The following is a 13,533-nucleotide window of genomic DNA, read 5'->3' on the forward strand; positions in this document are numbered from 1 at the left end:
TCAGTGCTTTACGAGCAAGGTCAGGCAGAAAAGAGCTTCCGTGAAAATCGTCAAGGCCTCAGCCAGAGAGTTGAGTGCGACCCAGTGACCATCTCCTGAGACTAGGGTATGTCCAGACAGTTCTCGGGACTGAGAAAAAGATGCTCTATGTTCTGAAGAGTGGGGGTCATCCTGCCTAGAGCCAGCTGGTTCCTCCCCCAAGAGGACAGCTAAGGATGACACAGACAGGATATCATCACCCTCAAGCTCTGCAAAGGGCCTCCACGTGCCGCACCTGCCCGGTTAAAAACCAGGTCCTAGCGCTGCAGGCTGACTGCAACACTGCCTGGATGCTTGGAGAGAGATGTGTGGCAAATGCCAAGCGGTGGGCTGCAGCAACCAGACAGATAATTAATATGATTAGGAACACACAGAGCAAGCATGCTCTTGCTGACTGAAAAGCCCAGTAGCATAATTACTGTTTTCTTACCAGCTCACTGTCTGTTCACATTTCAAAGCCTGGATGGTGTTAAGACTGCTGTGTAAACATCAATAAAATCCCAAAGTGCCAGATCATCAGCATTCTGGGGCACAATGGCTTTTTCTTTTTGGTGTTTTCATTCTTTTAAAGATGAATTTCAGGGTTGCAAACATTAGGAAGAATGATCTCCTTGCTTTGGACTAATCTTCGAGTTTGTAATGAGTTAACATCTCCCCCAAGTGAACATTTATTATGAAGGGTAATTAATTGCTTTCCAGTTACAAGAACCCTTTGCATTCAAACAAAGTAGGGATTCACAAGCAGAGGATAGACTGTTTATTAAACAAAGCAAGGGAAACAAAGGGTTTCTCCCTTCAAAATCTCTTCTATTTAACATAGCTTTAATCAAGAAAAGAAACATACAAATACAAGAAATATGTACAGGTAGAAAAGACGTGCATTCACTAACCAAACTGCAACATTAATTGAAGGGAAAACTAAAGCAATGCTTTGTAGTTGCCTGGATGTCCCTAGGGGATGGGAAGTCAATGCTTATCAGCCTTCCTCAGAAGAGACAATTTTGATTAATATCAGACCCATCTGACTCAGTCTATTAAACCCTAAAGGAAGGATATTCTTCAGATATAAAAGATATGACTTTGATTAATAATTCTACCCTATTGCCATTCCAAGCATTAACAACTACGAGGCACCTCTACAAAGGGAGCTTTGAATTCCAGGAAGACCCGCTCACTAAAACGCCAGGTTCTTCCGCACAACCGAGAAGGGACCCAAGTTGTGAAGGTGTCACCACTGGAGAAGCGGAAACCCTACTTACATTATTTATTCCACTCTCTGCAGATTTAGGGTCAATTACTCGTGACATAATTCCTGGTTGAAGATAATGAAATCTTAATAAAACGGACAAAAGCCTGGACAGAGGGAAAGCCTGGTACTACTCTACCCGCCAGCTGACCCCAAGGTCTGACAGTTTGCACCACAGCCACCCAAGCTTGTCTCCCTTTGCTGCTGGGGGTTCCAAGATGCGCACCGGAGAGGCAACGGCTCGGTACACCACAAACAAGGCTCTGGGCGCCTTGTGGCTAACGTGAAGTTGCCCCACAGGGCAGGGGCAGAAATGGATTCACTTCAGCTCTTTATCTTCAAGCTTCCGCCCCATCGGCCGGCTCGCCTCACATAGCCGCGTTTCTCCTGATGTTCGCAATCAGCCTTCTGCCGTATTCTCTGTAGTCCACGGGCTTCACGTCCATCACGGTGGCCTTAATTCGGGACTCATCCTTTGAGAAGAGAAAAGCAGTTTGTGAGCGGAGGAAAGCCCGTGGCAGGGGGCAGCGGTTTCAGTGATCCCCGCAGGAGAAATAACAAAGACACGCTGGGTTCAGAGTTCAGTCATTCCAATGAGGGCGAGAGCCCAGGGCGGCTTCTGGGGCTGGGCGAGTGGACAGAGGCCTCCCTTCAACACAGGCCTCTTCCATCCTTGCCTCGTGCTCCCAAACACTCAGAAATCTGGACTCCAAACTCAATGGGCCTTAGTGTGCTTATCAAGTTCAATGTATTCTCTTTTAGAGGGAGAAACAGGAGCTGAGAGAAGTGACTTCCTAAAGCCACACAGCTGGTTCTGAAAGCGGGGTGTGGGGAGGGGAGATGCACCCACAGCAGAGGAGGGAGACCCGCCATGGGCCCCGTCTCAGCCCTGCAAGAAGCCGCCTCACCTCCCTTCAGCTTCCCTGATCACACCAGGTGGGGACCGAATGACCCTTCCGTCCATCCCAACATTGCACCACAGACATTTGAGGCCCTGTCTCATTTAATGCTCAAAAAGCCGAGCACATCTATTAGCAGGTATTAAGGTTAAGGTCTGACAATAAAACAGAACGAGTAAATCCAGCAACAGGCAGAGTCGTCTTCCCTCCGGGCTCACTGGCCAGGCTGGACGGTGCCTTCAGAGGCAGAAGTGGGTGAGGCCCAGCTCAGGGGCCCGCACACTACAGCATGATTACTAACACCATCGTATTTCTAAGCGTGGTTGAGAGCAAAGCCCTGGGGTTGGACTGCCTGAGTCGAATTACTAGCTTTGCCACCTGTGAGCATATGAATTTAGGCAAACTGCTTCCTCTCTGTACACCTACGTGTTTCCACTGGTAAAACGGGGGTAACAACAGTTCCTACACGTGGGGTTACTGCCAGGATCAAGCAAGATAATGAACGTAAAGGGTGTAGAACAGTATCTGGCAGAGAGTAAGTGCTCAATAAAGGCCATTTTTTCATGACTCTACAACCACATGATGCTATAAGAAATTTAAGGCATTTCCAGGGTAATTTTAACTACATGTGGTCTCTGTTCCACATAGTAACTTTAGAGCCCAAAACTTGTGGGCAATGTCTGTTTTTTCAGGACACAAATCAAAAACCCCAGGTTTTAACTGGAAGGCCACACAACATCCTTCCCCTAGATGCCTGACAGTGGAAAAGACCTCTGACCTCTCTCCAAGTCTGTTTCCTCACCTGAAAACGGGGATGATAATGGGGCCTCATTGTCAGGAAGATTCACTGAGTGATAAACTCAGGGCGCTTAGCACTGGGTCTGGCCCACAGTAAGCAGTGAACTGACAGCTAATACTGTGACGCTGCCGCGGAGACTGACAGCAGCTTCCCACCGCCGACCCTTCCGCACCACAGGCGCCGTCACTTACGTTGTAGGTCTCCAGCTTGACCCTGATCCTGAATGTAAAAGACCGAAAGTTGGCATTCTGGAAAACTTCCTCAAACGCTTGCTCGTTCTGCAAAAACAAATGCAAAACTGTAGGGATGGAAACCACCAGGCCATCTGAAAACTATCTGTATGGGTTTTGAAAGACTTTGAGAAAATCCTCTGAGAAAACGATCCCCGCCGGTGGTTTGAAATTGCTTGGGAATGACAAATGTATAGGTGACATTTCATCACATAAAACTGTTTAGATGGAATTTTATTAAAAATTAAAATACTCTACTTGGAGTAGTCAAATTCAGAGAGACAGAAAGTAGAATGATGGTTTTCCAGGGGCGACGGGGAGTTAAGTGTTTCATGGGCACAGAGTTCAGCTTGGGAGGGTGAAGAAGTCCTAGAGGGGGTTGACGGGAATGGTTGCACAACAATGTGAAGGTATTTAAAGCCGCTGAACTTAAACTCAAAAATGGTTTAAATGGTAAACTTTTTGTCTATTTTACCACAATAGAAAAAACACTGAAGCATTCTTAAGAAACACATTTCTAAATTTTGAAAGTTTGTGATGGAATAGATCTGAGGATCAGCATCTTCATCATAAATTAAGAACTAGGGGAAAAACACTCAGGAAAAGTCCAGTTTGTTACATACATTATTTCAGTCTCTGTGTTAACAGCTACAGGTCTGGTGAGCAAATGAAGAAGACAGGAGAAGCGGGCAAAGGTTAGGGAACATTCAAAAACTACAGTCCTCTCTCCCTCTTTACTATCCGATTAAGCTTCTAGTATATATATATATATTTTTTTTTTTTTAAAGTCTGGTAAACAGGGATTAAAGAAAGCATTTTATAGAAATATACACAAAATAAACTTATAAGAACTTTATATAAAATTAATAGTTCATATCAGCCAAGCATTATCTTTGCAAGCCCCTTGGAACATGAAAATGGCTTTGTTATATAGAACTCTTCTGTGCAAGGGTTACTTCACACACACACACACACACACACACAAAGTCCTCAGGCTTTCAGGTATGTAAATAAAACAATGTGTTAAACCTTCAGCAAATCATACCAGCTGCCATCATTCTTTCAAGATCAGTGAGAGCCCGGAGCGCGTACTCCGAGAGTATCATGGTTCCTGAGGGGAGGGTTTCTGTGTGTCCTCATTCACCGGCAGTAAAACCAGTCAAATGTAATAAGCTCATAAAAAGATCCTGAAAGGCTGCCTCAAGCCTTAAAATCTGATATGAAAATAGAGGACCAGGCGAAACAGATAAAAGATACCATCATACTTTAAAGTCAATTCCAGTTATTTCTGTAAAAGGGCTTGTTGGGATTACTCTCAGAGAGCTCACGGACAATTTCAAGAAGACGCAGGGGCAGAGACGAAAGAACAGAAGACAGGAAAGAAAAAAAAAAAACCACACCAAGAACAAATGACAAATCCTTTTTTCTTAGGGGCTTTCACAAGCATTCTAACCAATTTTTGAGGAAATGGGGCGGGGGGATCTATAGATAGATGCTAATTTGTGTGGCCCAGAAAATATAGCTTTTATTGGTCTTTACACATTTTGTCTGAGCAAGTATCTTTCTTCAGTTTAGAATAATTACTAATCTAGTCCCTGAATTAAATAAAACTACTATGTGAACATACTAAAAAAGGAAATGGATAAAGTTATGAAAAAAGTTACGACTTAGTAAGAATTGCATCTGACAACCTGAAGTAGCAGGTATTTTACGTGTGAATTTAAACCAGGACTTGACTCAACTTTTCAGGAGGGTGTTTGTTACGTTAAAAAGGCACATCGGCACTTCAGATTATTTCAGAAGATACCTCCCAGATCTCAAGTGACTGCAGGCACAACAACTCTTGGCGTGCTAACAGTAACAGGGGAAAAAAGTGGTTTATACTTGTAAATTGCTTTTAAAGCTTTTTATATACATTGCTTCATAATCACATTGTCAGCACATCCAAGATGGACACAATTAGACAGAATCAGATGAGCTCTCCATCATCAGTCAGAAACTATATATAACACCCAAAAGCCACAAACCAAAAAACAGTAAAGAGCAAAGAATGGGTACATATCACAGCACGGGAACTGCTACAGTAATTAAAAAACTTGGCCAACCTTCTCTTTTAACTCTCCAAGATAAGCAGTGCTTTGTCCAAGGATGGCCTCCGCAGACTCCTGGAAACATGTGACCCACTGATTCTCCTGAAAATCGGCAATATTTACCTAAAAAGCACAACTCTACATTATTTCTGCAAATAAATAGTAAAAGGAAGACACACTACAGAGACTAGGAGATTAACTTTTTCTACTCATTAAAATAATTTCTAGGGAAAAAAGCCATTTCTACTAAATATGCTCTATTCTTTCCAAAAAATGTGAAAAATATCCAAGAAAAAAATTTAAAACGTAAGCCTGGATCACAGCAGGAACACAATGTGCTGTGCATGTGTAATCTCAGTAGAGACAGAGCCCAACTAAACTCTCCTTCAGATGCAGAATCTGGGGACACTGGACTCAGTGCCCTGCCAGCTGCAATGGCCTTTGAACTAAAGGTTTTGAACAAGCCTCCAGTGCCCTCTGCACTTTAAACTGTATATCCTTCAGGCATCAGGAGGTGCTCCATAAGACAGCTCCTCAATCACTGCTGAGTGTCCTGCACAATTTGAAAGCCTGAACTAAGGGCCTTCATCCAGCCAGCGAACTTAACATAGCAACAGCAATGAGCATTCAAGTCTCTCCAACTGGACCATGATGTAAAATTATACAGGGGAGAGTCAAGGAAGAAGTGGATCACAAAGAATTCAGTTCCTAAAATAAAAGGCTCAGTAGAAATAGAGAGCAAAGTTTGTTTGTTTTTTTTAAAGGTATCACTATGATTTTACATATTCACTTTGCATATATATGGAGCTTTAATATCGAAAGTCATGATGAAAAGTAAGGTAAGAAGAAAGTTTAAAGCACTCCCATTTATAGGGAATGTATCACATACGGGGCTCACATCTATAGTTTGCCCTGTGCTGTCATCATAGGACAAAAAGCACCCACTCCACGGGGCAAGAAGAGCAATGATGGACACACACATGTAAGCATCACATGAAACCAGTGCACTGAGGATTCCACTATTTAAAGTTTTACCAAGTGCTGATAAATCATCTAAAACACATTTCTTCAAATTAGTTCAATGAGGTTAACAGTTCACAAAAAAAAAAAAAAAGCAGCAGCCGCTTAAAATTTAAGTAGAACTTTCCTTTTTTTTAGGGAAATTAGAACACAGAAAGGGTGGATGTAATCCCTTACTCTCTTATCTAAAAAGATTTTTTATAAAAATTTCCTATTATGAGAGTATTAACTATAGGGGAAAAAAAAAAAGGAAAATGCGGAAAATATACAGAAATAAAAATCAGCCAGAAATAACTACTACCAACAGTCGGATATTCATCTTCCGTCTGTTCTCTGTGCACAATGCCTCAAAACTATGTAAAACATACCATCTAAAATTTGCTACTTTCAATGAATGAAGCTGGAACATTTATTTATGTCATTTAATAGAGTTTGTTAGCAATGGTCTTCAAATATTTTAACTGTGGAAACTATCGAATAAAGGACAAATTCTAATGCCTTCATGGTACGTACTACTCCGCTCTAAAGATATTCAATAAAGGAATCAACCAGTAGACTACTAAGGACATTTAAGACATTTAAACTGTATCCAAGTTTTAAATAAACAAGGCAACGGACAACTTCTTACAGCTGTAACATTTCTGATCACTTCTTTCGAAGAAACTCCCTCCAAGTGTTTCTGTGTCAGAAAACATAAACATTTGTAAGGCTTCTGACACTGTACTGCCAAATCGCCTTCTAGAAAAATGTGAGAATGTCCATTTTCTTGTATCTTTATCATTTAGTATCATAATTTTGAAAAAAAAAAAAAGTACACCTTTGAGTTTAACCGTTTTTTAAAAAGAAAGAAACAATTCCTATCATGCAAAAAAGCCACCATCCCACATCGGCAGGCAGTCACATTCCTCCAAAGCCAGCTCTACTGAGGCCAGAGGAGCAGATTAGCCACAAGGAAAGTGACTAAATAAAGGCACGGGCTGCAGAAATGTAATTACTGCTCTCCAGAGATGCCACTTCGCATTAATTTATCTTCGTAACACTTAGCAGGCAGGTGCCCACTGATGCTGTAACTGTACTACAGATGGTCCCCGACTCACGACTTCTCAACTCTACGATGGTGTGAAAGCGATTGGATTTAGTAGAAATCGTACTTCTAATTTTGAATTTTGATCTTTTCCTGGGCTAGCAGTGTGCCGTCTGGTACGCCCTCATGATGCCGGGGCAGAAGCAGTGACCTGCAGCTCCCGGTCAGCCTTCCAATTAGGAGGGTAAACAACCAATACTTAGAATCATCCTGCTTGTCGCCTTCAGTATGGTATTCAGCACCTCACATGAGACAGTCAACACTTTACCATAAAATAGGCTTTGTGTTAGATGCTTTTGCCCAACTGTAGGCTAATGTGAGTGTTCTGAGCACATTTAAGATAGGCTAGGCTCAGCCATGCTGTTCAGTGGGGCGGGTGTATTAAATGCATTTTTGACTTACAATGTTTCAACTCAGGATGGGTTTATCAGGAGGTAACCCCATTGTAAATTGAGGAAGACCTGAACATGCACAGCAGACTGCAATCAGCCAGGTGTCTAAATGCAACTTTCCAGTACGAACAAAAGCTTTAGGCAGGAGAAAGCAGACTGCTATCCAGTGGAATGAAAGGCCCCTCACCTCCGTATTTACAGAACAATAACAAGCCCTTTCGCACTTAGCACTTACTCACGGGCACCACCACCCACCACAAGCAACCCTGTTTTTGCTGTCGTCTCTACAGTGCCTGGCACTTGGTTGGGGCTCAGGAAGCACCACAGTGGTCCTCACCTACCCAGTCTACTTACCGACAGGATCATGCGGTACTTGAAATTGGGGAATTCACGGTCACACTTCTCGCAGCGGTACAAGCCATTCTGCTGATCAATCACTTTCTTATTGCAGTCCTGAGTGGGGCAGGCCTGGTACATACAGTTCTCCTTGCGAAGATACACCACTGTGGCCACAGAGCTAAAATAGTCGGGCTTCAGGAGGAAAGAGTGACATAAGACACAGCACAGGCCTACATGCAGGAACGGACTTGCCCTCACACAGAAGGGTAGGTGTTTACATATTCTAGTTCTCACAATCACAATGTCATTACAGGGAATAATTTATCTTACAGTTTAAGAAATCACTTGTGCTGACTACAAAACTCATGGAGGTAATAAACCAAGTTCTAAAGCATATTATTATACTTTAAGTATAAGAGTTAATTCTAAATTAGACTGAATTAACTAGTTAAAACTGAAATAGACTATATGAAAGATAAAGACCTCAAAAGACAAAGACTCATCCTCCTGTTCCTCTGACCCCCCCACAGGTAACAGAACCAGGAAATACACAGCAATGAGGCAAAATCTAGCACAGCTATGAACCACCACACCTCCCACCTTCAAAACAACAGCAGTTGATTTCTAGGGTCTAAATTCACCTTAATCTCTGTTTGGCCAGGGGTCAGCAAACCTTCTTCAGTAAGAAGCCAGACGATAACTATTTCAGGCTTCATGAGCCATTTGGTCAGTCTCTGTTGCAGCTACTCACCCTGCTGCTTTGGGGCAAGGTGGTCCACAGACAGCATGGAGATGCGAGCACGTGGCTGGGTTTCAATACACTTTTATTTACAACAGGCGGCAGGGTGGATATGGCCCGTGGGCCTGTTTGTGAATCCCTGGTCTAAGTCACCAAATTCAGTAGAATGCAAAAAAAACTGAGCTAGTGCCTTCAAAGTGGAGACATCACTGGTAAGTAAATGTTGCGAGGACCAAGTCATGTGCCTGGGCTTTATGTTGTTGTTATTTGTTTTTCTTTCTAACTCTCATGGAAAGGAAATGGGATGAAGAGTTTTTGGAGGGTGAGCAGTTCCCTCTGGGTGTGCTCTGAACTCAGGGCCAAGTCTGCAACCTTTGGGGCTTCCCGGTGTCTCAGACCAAAAGAGGCAAAACAATAATGTGGATGTTTAAAGAGCTTCTGCAAATCCTGGATCTGAAAGGCTGCAGAGAATGGGGCCTCCTAGGAGAACGCCTGATGGGTTTTTCAGTATGTCCGGGTAAAGACCAGATTCAAAGTGGGACTCGAAAGTTTGGGTGCAAAGAAGTACTCTCTAGGCCTGACTCCTTATTACACACGGTCTACTTTTAGATCTATGAGAGAAACTGGCTGACAAGAGAACTCAAAGAGCAACACGCATCAGCCCGATGTTTAATTCGCAGAGTGCTGTATGACAGTACTGTAAGTTGCAGTCGGTGACAGTGATGGATAAGTGAGTACAGTGAAATGAGACAGTAAGGAATAAAAACTATATTGCATTATATGAAAATAATAAAGCAGGAATTACTGGTTTGGGAAGCAGAAAGGAGAAATAAATGATTTAAATACTGAACTGCTGACAGAATATAGGCTTAGATCAAGATGGGAAAAGGATCATTAAATACAAACATTGAAAGGGAAGTTGCAACTAAAATCAAATACCAGAGCCAATTCTTGTCAGAGAACACCAACCAGCATGACTCAACCCGCCAGGTTAACAATCTACAGCCAGTGAAAGCACATGGGAACTGCCCGACATCTGACCCTGAGCCTGACTAACAACGCTCAGCGTGAGCTATAATCTCAAAAGCCACCTTCTTGGTATGCAGGTATTTCAATTTGCAGGAACAGTCACAGAAGAGAAACATGGACCCGAGGGCAGTTCATACCGTAACACGCAACTCAGTTACACCACTTTGTTAAGATTGCTCTAAGAACTGCACAACTCTCTAAGCCAGAGTTCTTAACATCTTCCTGCCTCAACACACCTGAGGGATGTAACACACTCCCACTGGACGGCACGGCCCTTCCCTCTGGGCACGATCCCTCAACCATCAGGCCGCAGATACCTTGTCGCCTTGGCCCAGGTTCTCGGATTTAACCTCATATAAAGTTCTCCAGTTGGTGTTGCTTCCTCCCATTCCTCCACTCTTTAGATCAGAGATGGAAACGCCATCTAGGGCTTGTCCCTCTGAGTCAAACCTGAAAAATAAAAGAAGAGTAACAGGCATTTTGTATGCTTACTGAGTATGATACTTGTTTCTGGATGTCAGATACAGGATACCCACTCCTCATTCAACTTTCATAGGTCATGGCCAAGTGGGCTGAAGTCAGCATCTTTCTCACTGCATCTTAAGTCTACTGAAGAAATGAAATGACCTCTTTTTATCTCAACTGCTTTGATGCCCCCCAGTGGTCAAGAAAGACAGTGCCAAACTACCACAGAATCTTTCCTTAAATTAGCCTTGCTTATCAACATTGGCCGGAGGGCCCAAGACCTAAAAACAGTAACCTGGAAAGTCAACAACAAAAAAGCCATGGCAGAGAGCTCTGGTACAGTTCTTTGGGTGACTGATGCTCACTCTTGGTCAGCAGCTGCATTTTCATCATCACTGAAATGTATCAGGATAGAAAGGGATAGTTGGGGGAAGGGTATAGCTCATGCTACAGAGTGCATGCTCAGCACCCAAGAGGTCCTGGGTTCAATCCCTGGTACCTCCACCAGGCAGAAATCAATGAAGACACCTAATTACCTCCTCCTCCTCAGAAAAACAAATACAAGAAAGGGACAGCTGACATATTTTAACAGGGTAGGAAATAACATCTGCACAGTGAAAGATTTTTTAAGCCTGACATAGATTTCAAAAGATTATATAACCCACAGGAACTTATTAGAAGGTATTAATCCGTTTCCTTGTAGATTTATCTTCTTAGTGAGATTTTACTTATGCCAATATTAAAGTTAAAATTAATTTATGATGAATTTTTATTAAAATTGATTATATTTCTTGGGCATATTATCAGCTGATATGAAGGAGAGGGGGCTGGAGAGGAAGTGTCTCAGATACATACCTGGGGCAGGGAAGAGTCAGTCAGATTAAAAAACATGACAACATCATCCAAAAGGACAGCAAAAAGCCAACCATGAACACAACAGCTTCCTTAAAGAAACCACGGAACAGAATGGATGCTGCCCTAAGCTGACTTCTTGTTCTGTCAGGGAAGCGGCTAAATCCGTCACAGAGGCACAGCAAGGTCCATAAATCTGTTTCACCATGACTAGCTACGCAAGTTTACGGTTTCAAAAACTCCAAGGAGACATTTGCCACCACAGACAGCTCATCAGGAGTCAGCAGAGCAAGGAGAGAGGCAGCCCTTCTCACAATAAAAACTCCACATTGTTATAACAGATCTAAACATCCCCAGTCCTTGGCCAGGTGGGGGTGGATGCTGAGCCTCTCTTTGATGAATGCCAAGTTACTCTATTCTGGGGACAGCCACGTCTTTCTATGGTGACTGGGACCACAGTTATCAACAAGTAAAACACAAAGACCTTAATGTGGGCACACAATTAACCTGAGGTCGAGCTCCAGAGCCTGAAAGAAAATCAAGCAGTGAGGACACACCAAAGCTGTGCTTACTCTGGTCAGATTATTAACGGGCCCTGCCTCATAATGTGATGCCAGCTACCAGAATAGTTAAATACGGTCCATGTGGACCACACTCGCAGAGGTGGCTTAAGCAACATGAACACTCCAGCAGATGCTTCATGAAACTATTCAAATACTAAGTGCTACTGGTTCACAACAGACTCAAACAAAAGTGGGGAGTATGTAATATGAGCTAATTCTTTAGTCACTCAAACCCTAAGACATGGTTGGAAACCAACACACCTCCCCCTGTGACTACAGCTGCACAAATTATGTCAGCTCAAGCTAGTTCAAGTGCTTTCCCTGCCTACATCAATGCTTGCATACCATGTTTCAGTTTGAAGGCCTCTTCTATGGCAGAGTTTTAACACCCTAAAAAGCTAGACACAGTGAGATTTTAGGAGGCTCTTCTTGTGCCCCAAGTGCTTTGCGAATAACAACACAATGCCAACAAAAGCCCACTGTGCCCACCGCACTTTAGCAGAGTCCAGTGAATACACACTTAATTGTGATCAGCACCAGAGACTGGACCGAACAGGAAAGCACTTTCTCCTCGCTCCAACAGGAGCTCGGAGCTGTGGACCGTGGAAAGAGACGCCTTCTGCTCACAGCTGCTCCAGCCTGGCCATGCCTGCTTCCGCAGGGTCAAGGTCAGTGGGCAGCACTCCCATTCTAATTCCTCCCTGTGAGTCTCCGGGTCTGTCATGGGATTACACGTTTGTCAGTTTAAGGGCTTCAAAGTCATCCTCTCAGAAGGCAAAATGCCTCCAAGAAATATAGGAGCTGCTCCATTCAGTAATGGAGCCCTCTCCCTGGCAGACAGCTCACATACTGACGGTAAGAACCAAAAGAACCAGCTCTTCTCCAAGCCCAGGTGCAGATAACCCCTGTGTTTAGCCCCATTTAAACAAGCAAACACCCCCCTTCCCAAAACCAAACACCTACCATCCACGAAGCTTATAGGCCTCTGGGATGTCAGGATTCATAATGACCGTACTTGATGACAGTACAGAGAGGCTCCGTCCACCAAAATCAGAAACTCTGGCTCCTTTGATAGCCATCACGGGTTGTCGAGAACCATCAAATCTATCAGCCTGCATAACAAGAGAAACACCAAACGCATATAAACAAGTGTTACTGCTGGGAAGAACACACAGGACATTTTTATAGAAAGCAAGGAAAACAGCCAACACTAGAGTGAATACAATACATAGTACATGGAATCTATACAAGATGACTTCACACACAAGAATCTGCTCAGAGATACATCAAAACTAATCTAGAGCTAGAGGAAAGAGCATTTCACCAGGTAAAACTGAGATCATAGCAAATCCCACAGAAGTAAATCAAATAAGGGTTTTCAAATACTCCCTAGAGAGCCCAACTCTTCACTAGGAGGGGTCTACACGGCCTTCATGGTCAAAGCCCCAAAGCAGCTCCCAGGACGAGACCACCACCTAAGAAGCTCTTTATGTCCCCGCCGCTCAACGCAGTACTTACATCTTCTCCCCACAGAGTAGCGTTCACCACTTTCCCAGACATGTCCATCAAATAGATATTTCTCTTAGAAACTTCTCTGTTGTTAGACTTCACTGTGATTTTAGTGACATCATCGAAGCTCTTGCAGATCCCAATTATGTCTAAAACACAGGCACAATGTTTGAGTAAGAGACGGTCAAGGATCCCATTACAGCATGACCAGAGGTTGAACAGCAAGCACTCAAGTCTC

At 43.4% G+C, this 13,533-nt stretch overlaps 1 protein-coding gene across 2 annotated transcripts in view; it reads right to left on the reverse strand.

The window, feature by feature from the left end:
• Positions 1–773: 773 nt before the first annotated feature.
• The window catches only part of RPA1 (replication protein A1), a 46,736-nt gene continuing 33,976 nt past the window's right edge, over positions 774–13,533 (reverse strand). Inside the window, exons 11-17 of one of the 2 annotated variants that reach the window (XM_006184997.3) lie at positions 13,305–13,444; positions 12,750–12,898; positions 10,224–10,356; positions 8,154–8,330; positions 5,319–5,426; positions 3,175–3,261; positions 774–1,758 (exon numbers count right to left, since the gene is read on the reverse strand). In XM_006184997.3, the coding sequence (XP_006185059.1) occupies positions 1,654–1,758; positions 3,175–3,261; positions 5,319–5,426; positions 8,154–8,330; positions 10,224–10,356; positions 12,750–12,898; positions 13,305–13,444 (899 nt within the window). In that variant the 3' untranslated portion in view covers positions 774–1,653. The remainder of the gene's footprint in view (positions 1,759–3,174; positions 3,262–5,318; positions 5,427–8,153; positions 8,331–10,223; positions 10,357–12,749; positions 12,899–13,304; positions 13,445–13,533) is intronic. The other variant, XM_014559567.2, reaches the window with a different exon arrangement.

The sequence above is a fragment of the Camelus ferus genome, chromosome 16 (genome assembly GCF_009834535.1).
Source record: "Camelus ferus isolate YT-003-E chromosome 16, BCGSAC_Cfer_1.0, whole genome shotgun sequence".
NCBI lineage: Eukaryota > Metazoa > Chordata > Mammalia > Artiodactyla > Camelidae > Camelus > Camelus ferus.